This window comes from Pipistrellus hanaki (assembly GCF_964339955.1).
Source record: "Pipistrellus hanaki genome assembly, chromosome: 17".
In the NCBI taxonomy this organism is placed as follows: Eukaryota; Metazoa; Chordata; class Mammalia; order Chiroptera; family Vespertilionidae; genus Pipistrellus; species Pipistrellus hanaki.
The window spans coordinates 34118425-34137952 of record NC_140519.1 but is presented as its reverse complement, the minus strand read 5'-3'; the positions used below and the strand labels follow the sequence as shown (position 1 = coordinate 34137952).

The window sequence follows — 19528 nt, the reverse complement described above, 5'->3', positions numbered from 1 at the left end:
GGGAAACTATGTAAAAAGTAGTATGGTTGCATTTCAAAACAGAAAGTCTTCCTGAAAAATTGTAAGCATCATTTCCATTTATATCATAATTTCAGAAAAGATTTATTTTCATTCCGATTGATGTTCAATGAATGGAGCTACCATAAACACAAAAGCATACACACACACACACACACACACACACACACACACACATTTATGCACACGCATTTAAAAACAGAAAGTTCAAATTTAAAGTATTTAGAAGTGAATAATTTTGTACTGATAAATCTACATAAAATAAAATCATTTATGGGAAAATAGCAGTCAAAATCAAATAATACATTTAAAGAAATTATTTGCAACCTAGGACAGATTAAAAGCTAATTCACGAAAGCTCATATGAAATAGAAAAAAATATATAAAAAGAACAGAAAAATGAGTCAAGGACATGAACAGACGGATGACAGGACAACAGAGGAAAAAAATGAACAACATACATGAAAAGCCATACAACTTCACATATAACATTAAAATGTAAATGAAAAGGAGACTTCCTTCATCTGATTGGCATAAAAGTAAAAAGTCAAAGCTTGCTAACGGTGGTTCTGTCTGTGCAGGGTTTGGGAAACGCTCTGGGAAGGTTTAGTGAGAGTGCGAACTGAAGCAGCGCACATAAATCTGCTTGGGATTTATCCTGCACAGAAGCATCGGAAAAGACAACACAATTATCTACCAGTGAGGACTCCAGTCGTGAAAAGGGGTGGCGCGCACCTGTGCGTGCTGAAGGGGAAAGGTCAGGAACTCGCATATTCCTTAAGAAAAATGTGACGCAAAATAGTGAAGGTGGTATAGCTGCTTGTGTGTGAGCAGCTCTTCACGTAACATAGAACTTGGAGGGACTGAAAAAGATATGATAACAGGGCTTCCGCTGGCAAGGGGACAGCAGGGCTATCGAGAGACTCTTGTTTTCATTCTCTATCATTGGGGAACCATGTGTCTTTTCTAACCACGTGCATGTACTCTTGTTATAGGAATTATAACGAGGGGCCCACTGCAATTAAGGGCAATTAGTTTTGTCTTTTTTTTTTCTTCTTAAGAAAGCCCCTGTATTTCTTAAAAGAAAACATTACTTTATAATAAAAGTAATTACACCATGTAATGTGCTATTATTAAGAGGGCTCTGGAGGGAAGCTGCCTGAGTGTGGATCCTGGAACGTTTCTCTATGGAGCCTTGAGCAAGCCATTTCCTTTCTCTCCGCCTCAGTTTCCTCACCTGTAAAATGGGGGTGAACTTATCTATAGTAAGTACTACTCCAGGGTGGTGGAAACTAGGTGAAACATGTGCCCGGAACAGAGCTAACACTCAACGTGTTAGCTTTTACTATTTCATAGCTAAAACTATGGCATCCATGGCTAACGGGCCAGAAGGGGGCATTTCAAACACCGTTCCCTAAGATAAGCCCAAGTAGGAAGTGCCTTCTTCCCCTGTCATGCATTTTATAAACACTCCTTTAAAAATGTGGTTTTTTCCTCAGCCATTCTTCAGTGGAGACCATGTTTCTATTTTTATTTTTATTTTTTTTTACCTGTGTGTGTGTGTGTGTGTGTGTGTGTACACAATAGACTACGTCTGAAGATCTATGGTCCTGAAACAAACTTCCCATGATGCCCCTGGGTTAGAACCCTGTCTTCAGCGAGCCCCAAGGAAAACACGCTCAGGTTCACAACAACTTCATCTTCACAGAGGCCAGACACCTGCGCTAGTAGCTTTGAAGGTCTGAGAAAGGGAGGGAGAGATCGTGGGAGAGGAGGGACAAGAGAGCCCACAGGGCCAAGGCCAGCTCCACCTACTTCACTCCTTTGTCTGGAGCTGGCTCAGCCACCTGTCCTGGCAGAGACACAGGCAATCCACCCGCAAACCAGGAAAAGAGATGATAAACAGGTTGTAAAGAGACCGCACGCAGGGAAGGAGGAGGAAGTGGACATTTCTGACCAGGGTGAACGTTTACGCATTTCCTAGAGGGCCCCAGGATACATGTAGTCTCCCTCTATGTCATCTCCCGGGCATTGGCCAACCTTAGGAGAACACAAGGTAGGAGAATGGGTGCTGTGTGGCTTTGTGACTGACCACCCAACTTCCCTGGGCCTGCTCGCTTCATTAGTAACACATAAACAGGTGGCCCTGTCAACTGACTAGAGGTGGAAAGAGGAGAATGCTAAAGAAGAGATCAGGCAGTTCAACCAGAGAGCCAATCAGATGCCTTGCACTACTCAGCATTGCCAGAAGGAGGCGCCAGCCTGCAGATTCACACCCACAAAGTCCATCTAAAGAAGGTGCCCTAAAGCCCAGCTCTACCTCTCACTAGTTCATGTGTTCTTGGCCGAGTGTTTTTAACTTTTCTAAGCTTTAGTTTCCTCCTTTATGTACTACCCGTGTATATACATACATGTGTATATATTTTTAAAGGTTAATCTGTTTCTTTCACAAGAATTTACTGAGCACCAGCCATGTGTTAGACATGCACATAGACATTAACCTTTTAATGACTATGAATAATGCGATGATCCCTAAACCTTACTGTGCATAAGAATCACTTGGGAGGTTGGGTAATATGCAGATTTCTGGGCAACACTCCATCCAGTTCAGAAAGTCTAAGGGAAGCTCAGAAATCTACATTCATTGTTGTTGTTGTTAATCCTCACCTGAGGGTATTTTTTTTTTTTTTTTCCATTTAGAGAGAGTGGAAGGGAGGAGGGGGAGATACATAGAGAGAAACATTGATGTGAGAGAGACATGTCGATGGGTTGCCTCCTGCATTTGCAGGCCGATGGCCTAACCACTGAGCAACTGGCCAGGGCAGGAATGTGCATTTTTAATCATTTCCATTGTGGCCATGGATCAGGCTGGGTGGAGGAGCGCTCCAAAGATAAGAGCACCTGGCACCTCTCCCCAGGTCCGGTCAGATTACAAGGGCTCCCCTCAGCGGGAAGTGGAGGGAGAGTGAGCAGAAGCTGAGGCAGGCAGGCGGCCGAGGAGAAGAGTTAATTCACAGACAAAGTACCCAGGAGCGAAGCGCTCTCCAGGAACACCTCCCTGGCCTACACATGTTTTTAGGGGATTGGAAAGGAAATGGGGGCCGCAGTTCCAGCCGCCTTCATGCACACACCAACGCCGGGTTGTAAAGCTTTGGGATACTTCGCAGTCAATCCATGGCTTGAAGTCCTCCCAATCCTGTTTGAAAGAGGAGGGGCCAGCTAGTTTGGAGTCGGGGGCGGGGGGGGGGGTGTCAAACACCATTTGGCAGAAACACCCCACAATCCAGAATGTGTTCCATTGGGGCAGGGGTCCTCAAACTTTTTAAAGTGGGGGCCAGATCACGGTCCCTCAGAGAGCTGGAGGGCCGGACTATATGAACTACTAATTCCTACTGTAACACCTCGGCTGCGCTCACTGCCCAAAAAACCTGGCGGGCCGGATCAGACTCCTCTGCGGGCCGCATGTGGCCCGCGGGCCGTAGTTTGAAGACCCCTGCATTGGGGTTACCCATCAGCCCTAACCTGCTGCCTGTGGCGGGTTGACGTGTCCACGGCTGACATGCTGAATGGCACCAGAGGAACCATGTGGGCCTGATTGTCTCCCACATCGGATCAGCATCGGGCCCAAGCCCTTCCATAGGTCAGCCGGAGGGTGGCCCTCACCCCCACTGCCCTCCACGGAGCTGCTCTGGGAAGGGTTCCATCCACAGTGTCCATGAACTTCATCCACATCGATTCGCTTAGAGATCTGCTAATAACAAACGCAAAACCTCCCTAAAGAATGCTCCAGACTCTCCCATGTTCTTTCTCCTCGATTTCTTGCTTAGTATTCTGCAGGATGCTGAATGTCTCCGCCTTTAAAAAGCTAGCCCGAGAGCCGACTGCTTCTATTTAGAGAGAAGTGTTTATCCGGTGTTTACCAAAATGAGGAGCCTGCCCTTCGTGTCTGGCAGGAAAACCTAAATCAGGGAAAAGCAGCAGTCGAGGTGCAGCTGTGGGTTTGAAGCAGGGGTGTCATTGTGTGTTTGTGGGGAGGGGAGGTTAACAGGAGGAAGGAGGTGATGGCGAGGTGGAAGAGAGAAATGGAGATTGAGATGCCACTAACATTAAAAAGTCACACGTAATACCTTAATAAATTAAAAAAAAAAAATCAGGGCAGGGCTAGGACCTGCCTGTGACTTTAAGTACAGAACATGAGTGAGAAGGAAAGGAGAGGTCCCCTTTGAAATCACCTCAGCGTCCACTCTCCTCAGTGAGGCGGTGCTGTCTGCAAGCAGTTTGAGACCACGAGTGGAACAAAACACCCGCTTGCTAGGAAGAAGAAGACACAATTTACAACTCGCATGCAGTGACCTGTAACAAGCTAACACCTTTCGTAAAATCTCACTCTGTCCTTAAGTACAGCTTTTTTATGATTATTGACAGTTACAGATGTGCCCCCCATTTCTTCCCTTTTGCCCCCCACTACCCAGCTTCTGTATCCCCTACACTCCCAACGGGCCTTCCCCACACTATTATCTGTGTCCCATGGGCAATGGAAACCTAATAATAAAAGCCTAAGCAACCTTTACAGAGGAACAACCGGAATGACCAGTCGCTATGATACGCACTGACCACCAGGGGGCAGATGCTCCATGCAGGAGCTGCCCCCTGATGGTCAGTGCGCTCCCACAGGGGGAGTGCCGCTCAGCCGGAAGTCTCAAAGCTGGCAAGTGCAGCGGTGGCGGTGAGAGCGTCTCCCGCCTCTGTGGAAGTGCTAAGGAGCAGCAAGCTGAGCAATGAGGTGTAGTGAGCAGGTCCCAGACTGTGAGAGGGTGCAGGACAGGCTGAGGTACACCCCGCCCCCTTCCTCCCCTCAGTGCACGAATTTTGTGCACCGGGCCTCTCGTATGCATATAAATTCTTTGGTAAATCTCTTCACATCCCCCACCCCTCTCCCCTCTGAGATCTGCCAGTCTGTTCCATACATCCATGTCTCTGGACCTATTTTGTTTGTAAGTTTGTTTTGCTCATTGGATTCCATATGTAAGTGAGGTCAAGTGATACTGGTTTTGATTGGCTTATTTTGCTTTAAGTACAGCTTTTTAAATTGACTCTAAGACCTAATACTCTCGACTGCTTCTCCTCATCCCGTCCCAACAGCCTCTGGACATATGATGCATAACTGCTCTCCACACACACACAGCCTCCTTCCCACCGTGGCAGCAGCACCAGGTGCCACGGTCCACCGTCTACACGGGAGTCGGGGTCACTGCTGCTCACTCCGTGGCTTTCCCAGCAGCCCTGACCTTGACCTTCACCCCACGGAACAGTCTGCCAGCAGGTTACATCACTGGATCTTGTCAGCACTCGGCCGTGCTCCATTCTCACATCTGACATCCTTTCGCCACCCATCACAAACACCGGGACATCGACACTAACTTACGTCTGCCTCCCTCATCCTGCTCACCAGGTCCTTGGCTTCATTTTTACAAAAAAAAAAAAAAAAAAAAAAAAAAAAAAAAAAAAAAAAAAGATCACATTTATATGTATTCCTAAAACATAGGTTTGTTTTCTTCTTCTTTTTTTTTTTTATAAACCCAAATGAATTGCATTTATTTCAGTTGCTCATCTAGCTAGATTTTCCATTCTGATCAACATCTACTTGCATTCCCAGAGGCAGGAGTCTCCGTAAGAGGACGACGGAAAGAGTGAGCCCCCGTTTATGTGATGATTTCTGTAGGCAAAAACAATCGGTCTGTGGACCATTTCTCCTTGTACCCCTCTCCCTCTCGTTGTTATGGACCATCGACTGTTCAAAGTACAGCCAGGGTCTCTGGGTTACGCCACCCCGATTTTAGGATCCAGCATGCCTACGGCGACCCTTTCGTCCCCGGGTTGTTCAGACCCCGGGTGGCTCTACGAGATCAGGAGTTCCCAGCTGGGTTTGGCGTGGGTCACTCCACGGCCTTTCCCCTGGGTCTGGGCAGTGAGACCAGCTGACCCAGAGTTGCCACATGACACACAGGGCCTCACTGAGGGGGAAACGCCCTTGTCCCAGGGCGGGGAGGACAGGGGACAGGTGGCTGCATCCTGTGAGGATGTCCCGGTGCTTACCGCAGCCAGGACGTGGTTACGTTCCTAGCTCGAATGCCGAACTCTGCACCTCTGTCACCAGTGAGGGAACTACCTGAGCGTTCACAGGCCCCCAGTTTCAGAGAAGGGGAAGCGACGGTGGAACCATCTCTGTATCAGAGAGGACCTGCCCTGCCTTCGAAAGGCGAAAGCCAACGTCAGTAGTTCTGCCTTCTGATTGGCATCTTAAGCATCTTGGCATTCAGTCTGACATTTGCTGCTTTAGAACATCCCGTGAATTTACATAACTCGGTCTGTGGAGCCGGTCGGGCAATTCTAAGGTAGATTTTAAACCATCCTCTGCCCCTACACCTCCCTATGCCTCTAAGACAGTGGTTCTCAAAGTGGGTTCCAAAGGAGCTGCCATTGGTCCCACCTGGGAACGCGTTACAGATGTAGGTTCTCGGACCCCACCCAGACCCATGGAGTCAGCAGCTCAGGGGCCAGGTGGGGCTCAGTCATCGGGCTGAACAAACCCTTCAGGTGTCTGAAGGCTGAGAACCACCTGCTCTAAGACCCCTCCTGATTGGCTGCTTCCGAGAAACAGAGCAGCAGGCTTGACCTCGATGTACCACAGAAATACCACAATCATGAATGTGTCAAAACGTGCCTCACGCACTGAGACCGCACACCTGCATGGAGCTCCATAGCTGGGGGATTTCTGTTTTCCCCACAAGGATGTGCTTTTGCAGAGGGGTGGCTGAACCCTGTGGAAATGCACTCATGGCCTGCAGCAGGGGTCTTAACAGGAGTACCACCGCTCTGCCCTGATCTGCATCACATACCAGGATGCAAATAGTTAGGGAACTCCGGCCACACTAGCACGGAGACTGCTCGCTCGCTCTCTCTCTCTCTCTCTCTCTCTCTCCCTCTCTCTCTTTTCTGCTGGCTGAAACTTTCCCCCGTGGTTCCCATCAGCGACATTTTTACACTTTGCTCAGGTGGGCTTTCTCAGACGCCAAAGTAGGGGAACAGCTAGAATACATAGCTCTGGCTTTCCCTATCTAACGATGAATCCGGGCACCTGCTCCATTCCGTCTGCTTAGTAACCCCGGGATCTGGCCGCTCCCTCCCGGCCTGAACGCTGCACCCCAGGCCCCCATCCTGTCTCGCTGGAATGATGGAACAGCCACACACTGTGTCCCAGCTGCTCCGTGGCCCCGAGCCCTGCATCCTCCACTCTGCTCCGGAGCATACATCTCATTCGGCGATTCCCCTATAGAAACCCTCTAATGGCAGCCCGTGTCCTTAAGATAAAGCCCAACGCCACAGCATGGTTTACAAGCCCTTTATAATCTCCTCTGCCGCCTCGCCTCCGCCTCCGCCTGGCCCCGGCCCGCGGAGCCATCACCTTTGCCTGAAGGGGGCACCTCACTCTCTAGGTTCCCAGTTTGCCCAAGCGCTGTTGCTATTCCGTGGACTGTCCCCTGTCCCTCTGGGCCAGGCTCACAACTACCTGTTTTCCAGGTCATAAGTGAGCCTCTCCCTTGAACTCCTTCGTGCTCTGACCTCACCCACAATTTCACAAGCATGCGTGACAGTGCCCTGCCATGTGTTTGCAACGTGCCAGCACACCCGTGTCAGCTCCTTGAGGGACACTGTATCCCAGCGTCTCATGCAGCATTCAGCACGCAGTAGGTGCTGTCACCTGAAAGGATTTCAAAGCACTGAAGGTCCCTCCCACTCCTGGCACTCAGCAATGGCTTCAGGGAAGGCTCTCTACTGACTGACCTCCCCCTCTCCCTTCCCTTTCCGTGGGGGTGAGAGACCAGTGTTGAGGCAAAGAGGGTACCTATTCCCTCCCCGCCCACCTCCATCCCACGTGCCCACATTGCTTAATACTCAAGTTCTCAGCCCAAGATGTAGCAAGCAAAACCCTGCCGCCTGGAAAGACCTCTGTCTGGCTGATCACTGGATGCCCCCAAAGTTAGCGCCTGGCACAGAGGAGACTCGGAAGAATATTTGAGTGAGGAAAAAAAGAACACTGAAAAAAATTACAGACATGTTTGTGGAAGTAGCACCACGCGTTTGTGAAAAGTCGCAAAGGAAGGAGGCAGGCTGGAGGTGGATAAAAACATGCAGGCTCCCAAAGGAGAGAAAAAGATAAGCTCTTGCCAAAACCGGTTTGGCTCAGTGGATAGAGCGTCGGTCTGCGGGCTGAAAGGTCCCAGGTTCGATTTCGGTCAAGGACATGTACCTTGGTTGCAGCACATCCCTTGTAAGGGGCATGCAGGAGGCAGCTGATCGATGTTTCTCTCTGATGGATGTTGCTAGCTCTCTATCCCTCTCCCTTCCTCTCTGTAAAAAAAAAAATAAATAAAATAAAAAATAAAAAAATAAAAAAATCAATAAAATATATTAAGAAAAGGAAAAGATAAGTTCTGGTCCAGTAAAACTATAGAAGAGGTCCCCTTGGGAAGGCAAGGAGGCGCAGCACGAGCCCACTGATGACCAGTTCTCACTTCCTTTCCCGGAGTTATGACTGCGGGGTAATGGATGGCGCACGTGGATTCAGTAGGCGCTCATCAAAGCCATTAGGAGAGCCTGATGAACAGGCTGGCACACGCCTGGGATGACAGCACAGCTCAGCCCCGAAGGGCGCAGCCTAATGGATTGCCTGTCAACCTCCGGGGAAATCTCTCGTAACGTGTCACCTGGCTCCGTCCGTGCCCTTATCCTACTTAACATGCTTTATTCATGACATGAATGGAAACACGGGAGGCACGGCGCTGACGGCAGCCCACATTACACAAGCCTCGAAGGCACAACCCGTGCAATGAATGATGGCGTCCGACGCTAATGCTACCAGACACTGTGGACTAAAACCCAAGCCTGCCGAGAACTCCGCATCTGCTGTTTCCTCTAATCCAGTGGTCCTCAATCCCACGACCCTTTAATACAGCTCCTCATGGTGTGGTGACCCCCAACCACAAAATTGTTTTCGTTGCTACTTCATACGTGTAATTTCGCTACTGTTATGAATTGTAATGTAGATATCTGTGTTTTCCGATGGTCTTAGGTGACCCTGCTAGCAGTTCTCAACCTGTGGGTCGCGACAAAATTACAGTTATGAAGTAGCAACGAAAATAATTTTATGGTTGGGGGCCACCACAGCATGAGGAGCTTTATTAAAGGGTCTCGGCATTAGAAAGGTTGAGTACTTCCTCTCCAAGACCTACAAGGTACAGACCAGGAAACGGAGCTCCTGAGTGGTGATGAGATGGGCCCCAAATCACAGACCTAGTACACAACAGAGCCGGTTTGTCTGACTCCCAGAGTCTGCTTTCTTCTCTGCCCACTCTGCTTGGTACCTTGTGATGAGAATTCACCCAGATCTAAGAACTGGGAACCGAGATGATACTCAGGGTGTTCAATTCAGTCCATTTCAAAGATGTGCTCAACCTTGCATGCGTGAAGGCACCGGGTCATGGAGAAGGAGGGTTCTGATGCTCAAGGCTCCCTTTAGGAGATGAACTACAGAAACTAAAACAACTAGGACCTGAGGAGTGTAACGCAGACAGCAGGCACTAAGGGAGCACGGAGGAGGAAGACCGAGTGTTGGGGGTGTGGGAGGGGGCTGACCTTAGGTGAAAAGGATGACATGAGCGAAACGTGGAGGATAAAAAACACACGGGGGATAATGAGAATATATGGAACCCCTTGTTTAGCTGGCACACAGTGACCAGATGAGGAAATGCAGCCAGCATGGTACACTGTACCCGGAGAATTGAAGAATGGGCATGCTACCCTAACACAACTGCATGGGAGGAGGGGACACTCAGCTAAGGGCACTGACTCTGAAGGCAAGAGGGGGCCGTGGCTAAGATTTGAAGAGAATGGGGATATGAACAGAGGGATGCATTTCGGTCATACTGAGGCAGCTAACCTGGAGGAGGGACTGGAGGCTGGAAGGCAAGGCCGGTGGGCATATCAGTTAGGAAATGGGGAGCCCAGACCATCGAGTCCCTTTGCACATAGATCTTAGGTTAACAAATGTAACTCACAGGTTCAAAACCATTGAAAACCCCAGGCGAACAAAAGGATTTGAAACAGTAAAAACATCAAGTAAGTGAAACATTAAGCAACACCTCACCTTATGTTATATACTTGACAGCAGGGCTAACACGTAAAAGAACAATTGAATGAGGACATGTTTTTAGTACAACCAAAGAGCAGAAAAACAAAACAGGAATTATCCCTGTGAAATGCAAGGGGGGAAGACCTCTCTCATATTGCCTGAGGACGATGAGAAAAATTGAATACTGTAATCACAGTGGCATGGGATACTCCAAGATCTATGCTAGGCTTACCACTGTACAATCAATCTTTCATGCAAATGGGTGTGTTTTTTTCTTGCAAACACAAACATCCATGGAATAAAAACAATTAAGCTGGGTAAATTCAGGCCATTTTGGCACCTATACAGAGTGTTCAAACAAAAGCCAACGTAGAAATGGAAGGCCTGGTGGTATTTGTTTTAATTCAGACACGTGTTCAAGGAACTAACTAGCATGAGCGTCGGGGATAACTAAGTCACATGAAAATGCTTCCGGGAGGAGGCCTGGCAGCACAACAGAGATTTCTGGATCAGGGGACGGGCTTGCAGGAAAACAGGTGCAGGGCAGGTGGAACGGCTCCCGCCCGCCTGCCCTGGGACACCTGTTCAAAGCCCAGGGAGCCTAGCGCAGGCCCAGAGAGGTGGCTTCACCTGGGACGCTACCCTGCCCCTGTGGCCTTCGGAGCTGGGTACCTGCTGGGGAGAGACAATGAATTCTACAAACCAGCTGAGCTCCCAGCTCCACGCACCCGGATTTCACCTCCCCTCCATTGTGGGTCCATTGAAACCTCTTTGAATTCTCAAGCTTCTGAACACAAAGCTTCTGGATGTCCCCTACAAGAGTTCGCTACGAATTCTCGTGTGGTTTGTAGCATGTAAAAAGAATGGAGCACACCCATGAGTCGATTTATACTCTGCGCACACACTATGCCCTGAGTTTCCATGGACGTATGAATGGAATGTTCCCCAGGATCTCAACTCAAAGTGGCGTCTGGCACAGGGCACTGCTTCCCAAGGCCAACCCTTTGCTTGTCCGGCTGCCCTGCCCCACCCCCCAAACAAGTTTCCAAGTTCAAGTGTACTCAGTGTTCCCTATTCTCTCCACCTTCCAATGGAACACTCGAATGGAAAAGCAAAGCAGACCACGACAAAAAAAAAAACCCAAAAACTAAGGCCACTCTCTTTAGGAGCCCTGGACGGTTTGCATGGCAGTCTAATGGAGAGAAGTCGAAATGATAGTTTGGAAATATCCCCAAACAATTTAATAGGACCTGGCTACTTTCTGAAGCCTACACCTACAGGCATCCCCCCAAAGATGGAACGAACAAGGCTCCAAGGGAACACATCCACTGAAGTGGAAGTTCAATATCGCCTTAGCATGTAGAATCATGTAGAATCACAAAAATACCTTCTAGGCTCTCAGCCATATCCACAAGAATCATCACAGACATCTAGCGCGCACCTATTAAGTCTCAGACATGTGCTAATTATGGAGAACACAAGGCAAAGGCATGGCTCCATGTCTAAGTTGTATTTACATTGTGCTCCAACTTATTTTTAGTGACACATAACCTAAGGTTGTAAGATGATGTTTAAGTGCAAAGAAATGATACAACACACATTTCAATACAGTAGTCACCTCCAGGGGGCGGGAGGAGGGAGAGGGGAGACAGAGAATAGGATCTGGGCGAATCCACAGGCAGATGGTAATTCTTAGGGTGGAACTTCATTATACTGCATAGTTTACATATATATATATATATATATATATATATATATATATATATATATATAATCTTTGTGCATCACATTATATATATTTTAAAAAGAAATAGGAGAAACATCAAAAATTAGTTTTAAGTAAAAGATAATAAAAGGAGAGAGAGCAAGGGAGGGGAAGGAGAGAGAGCGTGCGCATGATTCATGTCCTAGAGGGGCTTTTTCTCTATGATCGATGTCATATAGAGGTGACTTTTCTCTACTTTTCTAGAGAAAAATCACCTGAAAGAGTTTTTAAATATAACATGGCAGCCATAACAAAAGAATTTTGAAAACTCCAAGGGCAGAGCACTTAACAGCAATGGCATGCTAAGTTCAGACCCCCAATTGTCTTTTCACTTTAAAAACCTGGATTCACCCTTTTTAAGCGCTGACACAACATTGCTTCCTCTGGGCGGCTTCCCAGAGCCCCAGAGCTGGGTTCCGTGGTCCTCGTCTGCGCATGCACAGGACCCGCAGGTGCCACAGAAGCACACCGCACAGGCACAGGGAGCCCCTGGGTTCCTGCGGTGTGGCTCACTGCCAGGCACACGCTATGTGTTGGAAAAACAAACGAGACGCATTACTGGGCTCAGTTCTGTTACATGATGGCTGAGAAAGGGAAGGAGGGGGGGAAATGCTAAGTTGGAGAATCCCATCCAAAGCTCAAGAATGCCCAGCTTAGCACAGAGGAACCCCTTGCTGTCCCTGGCAGGCTGGGCTTGGCAGGACACCAGACGAGGACGGCCCGCCTGCAGGCCCCAAGCCTTGCTCTGTAGGCACTAGCGCTTCTCAGCCCACAGCTTCCCTCCTTCCTTCCCTTCTCCCACCACCTAGGAGGGGAAAGCATTGGATGTCAGGCAGCAACCCAGTATCAGGTTCAGGCACAGCCTCTCAAGAAGAGTCAGGCCTGCCAGTCGCCTCGGCAGCAATCAGATCTTACTGGCAGAGGCTGGCAGAGGCTGGCAGAGGCTGCCTATCTCAGCCACGGGGATGAGGACAAGAAGCCAAAGACTCGGGAAGATCCAGTTTCTCTGAATAATGCTGCCACCCAAGAAAAGGGGCCCCCCTCCCTCCGAAGCTGCCATGAACGGACACCCTCTGCCCGAAGGGATATGCCCCGCAGCCCAGGACAGCAGCACCCAGCACCCAGTACCCAGCACCTAACAACCACGTGACCCCCGGGCACCATCAGACCATGTGCCCGTATGACAGCAGCAGTGAGAGGAAAGTGGGGCACGATTTTGGTCAAAGATCCGTAGAGGATAGGTAAAAGGTCACCAAGGCGGTGGGATGTTGCTAAGAATTTAACGTTGACCTTGAAACAAGGCTCCTTTTTATTTCTAAGTACATTATCTGAGTGAAACTGCACTTAAAGTCATGTTTAGCAAAATATATTTAGTATTTATGGACATGCATTGATTACAAGACCCCAGCCTCTAGAGACCTAATTTTATTTATTTATCTATCTACTTATTTATTTATTTATTTATTTATTTATATTGTTTGTTGAATTTACTGGGGTGACATTAGTTAATAAAATTCTACAGGATTCAGGTGTATAGTTCTAAAATACATCATCCGTATTTGTACTGGGCGTGCACCATCCCAAGTCAAATCTCCTCCCATCAGCATTTACCCTCCTCCCCCTCTTCTACCTCCTCCCACTCCCTCACTCTCTAATAACAGAGACCTCGCTTTAAATCACACCTTACAAATGTCCTCCCTGCTTCCGTTCAAACGAGTTGGTATAACCCTTGCTGCACATGCCCCATTCTTGCCAGGGCAAACAGATGGAAGCGAGAGACTATGCCAGAAAGAAGAAAGAGAAATGAAAACAACCTGGGAATAAAAATAAAGCCGCAAAATATAATCTGGGTCAACTCTTCATGCATTTGAAAGTCAGCACCGGCAGGCTCTGCACATATGGCGTTAGGTTTATACTTCCCTTGGCTCAGATGTCACACAGGATTAGTGCAAAAAGGAAAAAATCCCAGCATGGGGCCCGTTTTTATACAGATTAATCAATCATTCCCCATCTCTTCCTCTCCCAGCATTCCCCAAACTTCAACTTAATAAAACTGCTCTCTTTTCAAAGCATGTCATGACTGCACTCTGAGCGGAAATCCTTTCAGGAAAGGAAAGAAGCTTAAAGTTTGAACCCAGATTTTTAATTGTCACATTTTTAATGTGTTCTAAATATTAACTGACTTATGGTATGTGGCCTAGTCTTTTTTATCTTGCACATCCATTGTGGTATCCTACACACTTATCGTGTTATGGCAGCAAAATTAATTGGCAAACCTCGTTAAGTGCAGAGTGACTTAGCAACATCATATAGCCACACATTTGAAAAAAGAAAACTAATTGTATGAATTACATTTTGTTACCTACATTTTCATGGACATCGAATGCCATCATTTCTATCAGGATGCCAAGCACTTAGTTAGAAAGTTCTTGGAAAGTATTGGATAGGAAATTTGATAGGCTGAATGGAACCAAACCAAAACATTGTTCAAGCTACTAGGGACAGTCTCCCTTGACTACAAGGCATTGTAAAATGATAATACATATGGGAATCATAATATAATAGAAGCTAATACTTATTGTATGCCAGGTAACCTTATGTCATTGAATTTTCCAAGCGACTTTTGTCATGGGTCCTATCATTACTCCACTCTTGCAGATGAGGAAACAGTTTGAGAGAGGAGTTCAGGTATTTTGAGGTTGAAAAAAGGTCCTTAATTATGTGAGTTTTCAGAGATAGACATATTGAGGAAGAGAAATGGGGCTGTGTAAATACTAAGGAGGTGAAAAACCTTGGGTTAAATGTCATCAACGTGGTTTCCAGGTCTCCAAAGCCATGGTCTCTACAGAGTTTACCATGTACCCTTGTTCATCTGCTGGATGGAAATTATGTCTATAAAACATTAAGGCAAGGCAATGACCTAAAACTTGACCCCAATGACAAAGTCGGAGTCAGAACAGTCATCATCGGTACCAACAGGGTGGTAGCTTTTCACCATTTTAGGCAATTATAATTGAACCATGACTAACAGTTGGAAAAGATGACAACACACTGGTTGTCCTTTGCCTAAATGGTCATGAGTACAGAAAATAAGAGACATTTACAACTTCACACAATACCCAAAATGAATCTCTCTTATACCAACAGAGTGCTTGGTTAGCTTTTTGTTTAGAGTTGCTAGATGCCAGCTACCTACTGTGGACAGTCTAAAAATCTAAATTTTACAGCATATTAAAGTTATTGAACTGGAGTTGGGGTTACCATATCTATAGTCTTTCTTTTGCTTCCACTATTAATTTTAACTCCACAGGCATTCATCCTTGGCCCAGCAGATGAGAATCACTTTAAGATGACTCATGTGCTTTACAACATTGAAAACACAGCCCCTTAAGCTCTTAAAATGTACAGTGAAGAGAAAGTGAAAGATCAAATCAGTTAATGAAAGGAAAGCTCTTCCACATCCCAGTTCCACGGGCACGAAGAGCTTCAGAATTCCTACGGGATGCCACCGGGGAGAAGTAAGTTAAAACTGGTCCGAGGGATGTGCTCTGCCTAATTCCCACGGTGAACTGGCTGTCATGGTCACACAAGCAAGCTCTCTCTAGATAATAAATACATCGCATCTCAGTCTACACCGAGGCCCACTGCAAACTCTGTGCAGTGCCAATTAGCCTTCGCCGTGGCTGTGTCATCCATTCCTGGCACACCACAGGGCAAGGCAAGCTCTGCATTTACCAATTCAACAGGCAATACTCAGGGCTAGAAGAGCGTGCCAATATGACAGCATTCGTGGTCATTGTTTTTTGTTTGTTTTTTTGTTTTTGCTTCAGGTCATACAAACAGACTCACCTACGACAAGGGCTACTGAGAGCAATATAAGTGTGTATTTTTAATAGTTTACAGTAATAGACTCTGCATTCAGAATCTGTGAAAGGCAGAGCTGAACATTTGTTTTTAGACTACAATTTTAGCCTACCACACTAACTTTGCACACACACACACACACACACACACACACACACACACGTACACAAAAAGCATATCCTCTGTGACTAATGCTACTTACTCAGAAGGTAAGCTCCGTAGACTTTCATGGCAAACACTGCCTTTGCACACAGCCTTCCACCACAGGCCGGGGTGTGTCTTGTGCAGAAATACAGTGTGTGCAGCTCATCCCTGAGCTGAGTACAGTCTCGGAGTACGGTATCCATGGAGACCGAGCCTCCTACATGAGCAGGGCAAAGAAGTTCCTCTGCTTGGGCACCATAGCAACAGGAGGCAGAGGGAATGCCAGCCAATCAGGGAAGAGCATGGGAGCTTCTCCCCGGCGACTGCAGCATTTCAAATGAAACCATCGCCTCATGAATGGACACAAAGCATTTAAAGAAACCCCAGATTGTCGAAGAGAAGGGAATGCCCACACAAGTCAAGGCTAATGCTCCGACCATGTTGAAGCCGGACACGTAAGCGTCGTTGTACAACGGTGATTCTATCCCAGGGGGCAAGGGAGAAATTACATCTAAACCCCACACATTTCCTAAATGGAATGGCAAGCTGGCGAGGAGGCTCTGAGGCAAAGGCTCGGGGTGCCCCATGGACTCCAGCTATTTAACTATGCAAGGCACTTCCCAGTGCTGCCTGGGAGAGGGGAGCAGGAGAGGGCCACCGGGCCCCAGGGAGAGGACAGAATTGAGGGCACTCTGCAGTAACGGTTGGCACATTCCTTCCCAATAGGTTGCTTGGAGTAAACACATTTATTAGGCTTCCACCAAAGCCCTCCATTTTGTCAGAATAATTCGTAAGGAGGTATATCCCTGACAAAACAGGGCTGATGCAGACAAGATGGTGAGTGGACATTCAAATGCCTTCAAGACATGCTCTTTGGAAACATGCCTCATCTCTCATGTTTATGACAGGAATGACAGTGCTCATTTGTTGAGCACATACTGTAGACTGGGTAAATACTTTCTCTCCAAACCCAGCTTCCTGCCACATGCTGACACTGAGTTTTGCAGAACCTACAGGATGACTGTAGCCTGCTATATACAGTACCACACAGATTTTGATTCTCACAGCAACCTCAAAAGGCTGAGTTATTAATTATTCCTCCATATTATAAAGAAAAAAATGTTTCTTTTTTTACAAAAGAAACCCTTCCACCCGTGAATTCCTCTCAGCCTGCGGCTCTGCAGGTGATCTGGTCCACCCTATTCCAGGTCTAAATAGAAGGTGAGGTTACCCTCTGCCCACAGTTCCCTCCCAGAAAAGAAACCCCTTCGTGCTAGTGTCTTTCCAAAGCCTCTTATTATAGAGGTCTCGCTAGAATTACCTTCTTTGAACAGAAAGTCCCCATTTGAAAAAAAGACTCATCCATCTGAACTGACCTCCATCAGGGCTCACCTAGGCTGCCTTCAGAGGTCAACTGCCAGGGCTGTGTAATGTGAAGGGGAGGCAAGAAACTGAAAGACAGGTGTTTAACTATTCCTGTGGCCCGACTCCTCCAGCCTTAGCAATACAGTCCATGGCTAAGTTGTAGAGATCACAGTAACTCACATCCCTGGCTAACTGAGCTCAGGAACAGAACGGCTTTGGGTCCTGAGGACACTCAGATACATCTATAGGAAAACAGCAAAACCCACCATCTTCAAGCTCTACATGGATGCTGTGACAACCTGCCTCTTGTCCTCCAATGTCTGTCTCCATGCCCTCCTTCTTCCATAATAACAGGTGACCAAGATGCCCTGGGATATCATTAAAAATGACACATGCCACTCTGCGTCCTGGGTGAGGGGTCCTTCCCCCTCTTCCTTCCTCCTAGTAGATGACAGTCGATGACACAGCTGCCTACAAGCCGGAGGTTACTATATACCTATCTGTATGTGCTGTTTTACAGGAGATAAATGAGCTTCGTTTACCTTTAACACCTGTATTTTGTGTGGGCCTCTTTTTATAGTAACTGAACTCATGTCCTCATAGGACTTATCTTGGAAAATAGGCACCAGACTATGGATTCAGAACGGCTGTCTGTCACACAATCTGATTGAAAGTGAAGGTGATTTGCTCTGGCAAAGACAGAGAAATTGAAAAGTAGCTCTAGGAATGAGAAAGATAGAATAACGTTTTTAAAAATTAACTATGTTGAACAAAGTCAATGTCTTAAAATTAATAATAGAGTATAAATATGTTCAAAAAAAAAGCTGACCGGACATTGACTATTTCTTCCATATCTCTAAAGGCTTACTCAAGTTAGCAAATAAATTGAACAGTTTTTTTTTTATCTCGTTAGGAAAATGGAGGACTTTATATTCTGTCACACACATTTATATTCATAAACCTACTCAAAGTTGATAGGTTTACAGCTGTGAGTACACAACATGTAGAGTTTATTCTTGTATTATCATTTATTCATTATTGTAATATTTCCATGCAAATGACTGTAAACCTACTTTTGCCTCAACCTGTACTTTTTTCTCTCTAATCTCACAGCCTGCTTTCTAAGCCATCTAAATTTAGTGTACTTGCTTCCAGTTTCATCGCTTCATAATCCAAGCTCCAGAGTAGCCAGAAGGATCCAACACGTGTAACTTAAATTGTCTCTCTCTTTTTAAAGCCCTCCAATGGCCCTAGTGGATAGAGCATCAGCCTGCAAACGGAAGAGTCCCAGGTTTGATTCTGGCCAAGGGCACATGCCTGGTTTGCAGGCCTGATCCCCAGTAGGGGGTTTGTAGGAAGCAGCCGAACAATAATTCTCTCTCATCATTGATGTTTCTATCTCTCTCTCCTTCTCCCTTCCTCTCTGAAATCAATAAAGAAATATATATATATATATATATTTTAAAAACCTTCCAATGCCTTCCCATTACTCTAACAAAGCAGACCTCACCTGCTAGCATCCTTCACTTCCTAACTCATTGTCCCACCCCCAATCCCACCCCTAACTCTCCCTGCCCCCTCCCAACTCTCCCTAACTGTGAAGGATTATGGCTAAGCTCTCAGCTCAAAGGTCATCTCCCCAGTCACTGTCATCATAGCATGGCCTTGTTTTACTGTCACTATCTGGACTCATCTGGTTTATCTGCTTGTGTGTCAGCCATCTCCCCGTGTTAAAGGCAGCTCAACTTGCCTGTTTTCTCACTCCTCTACCCTTCATGCTTGGGACAATGCTGTCAGCATGGAACAAATGCTTAATACCTATTTGTTGAACGAATGAATGCCAGCCAGTCAATGCACAGCTGGGATTCAAACCTGGCTTTAGCAGAAATCTTACATGTGGTGAAGTAAGAGGTTTATAGTTCCTTTAGAAATAGAAGGTCTTCCTTAGAATCTTACATGGAGATCTCCTTCCTGCAATGCCACAAACATTCCAGACTCTGCATCTGAGAACAGAAGGCTACTGAAGCCAGGCTCCTGAGGGTGATGGCCTTTAACCACAACTGGCATCCACGTAGCTACGAAGAAGACCGAGGGATCCGGGTAATTATCCTGCTAGCTCCTTCCCTGCCAGGGAAAGGGCACAGTCTGCTCCCACACACAGCCTGGGGGGAATTCTCTCT

At 47.0% G+C, this 19528-nt stretch overlaps 1 protein-coding gene across 7 annotated transcripts in view; it reads right to left on the bottom strand.

The window, feature by feature from the left end:
- Positions 1-19528, bottom strand: part of SYBU (syntabulin) — a 73098-nt gene that overhangs the window by 17910 nt on the left and 35660 nt on the right. The window contains exon 1 of one of the 7 annotated variants that reach the window (XM_084864459.1): positions 16042-16135. The exons of the other annotated variants lie outside the window; for them this stretch is intronic. Coding sequence (XP_084720585.1) covers positions 16042-16069 — 28 coding nt within the window. The 5' untranslated portion in view covers positions 16070-16135. Of the gene's footprint in view, positions 1-16041; positions 16136-19528 lie in introns of those variants that run through there. 7 annotated transcript variants of the gene reach the window in all.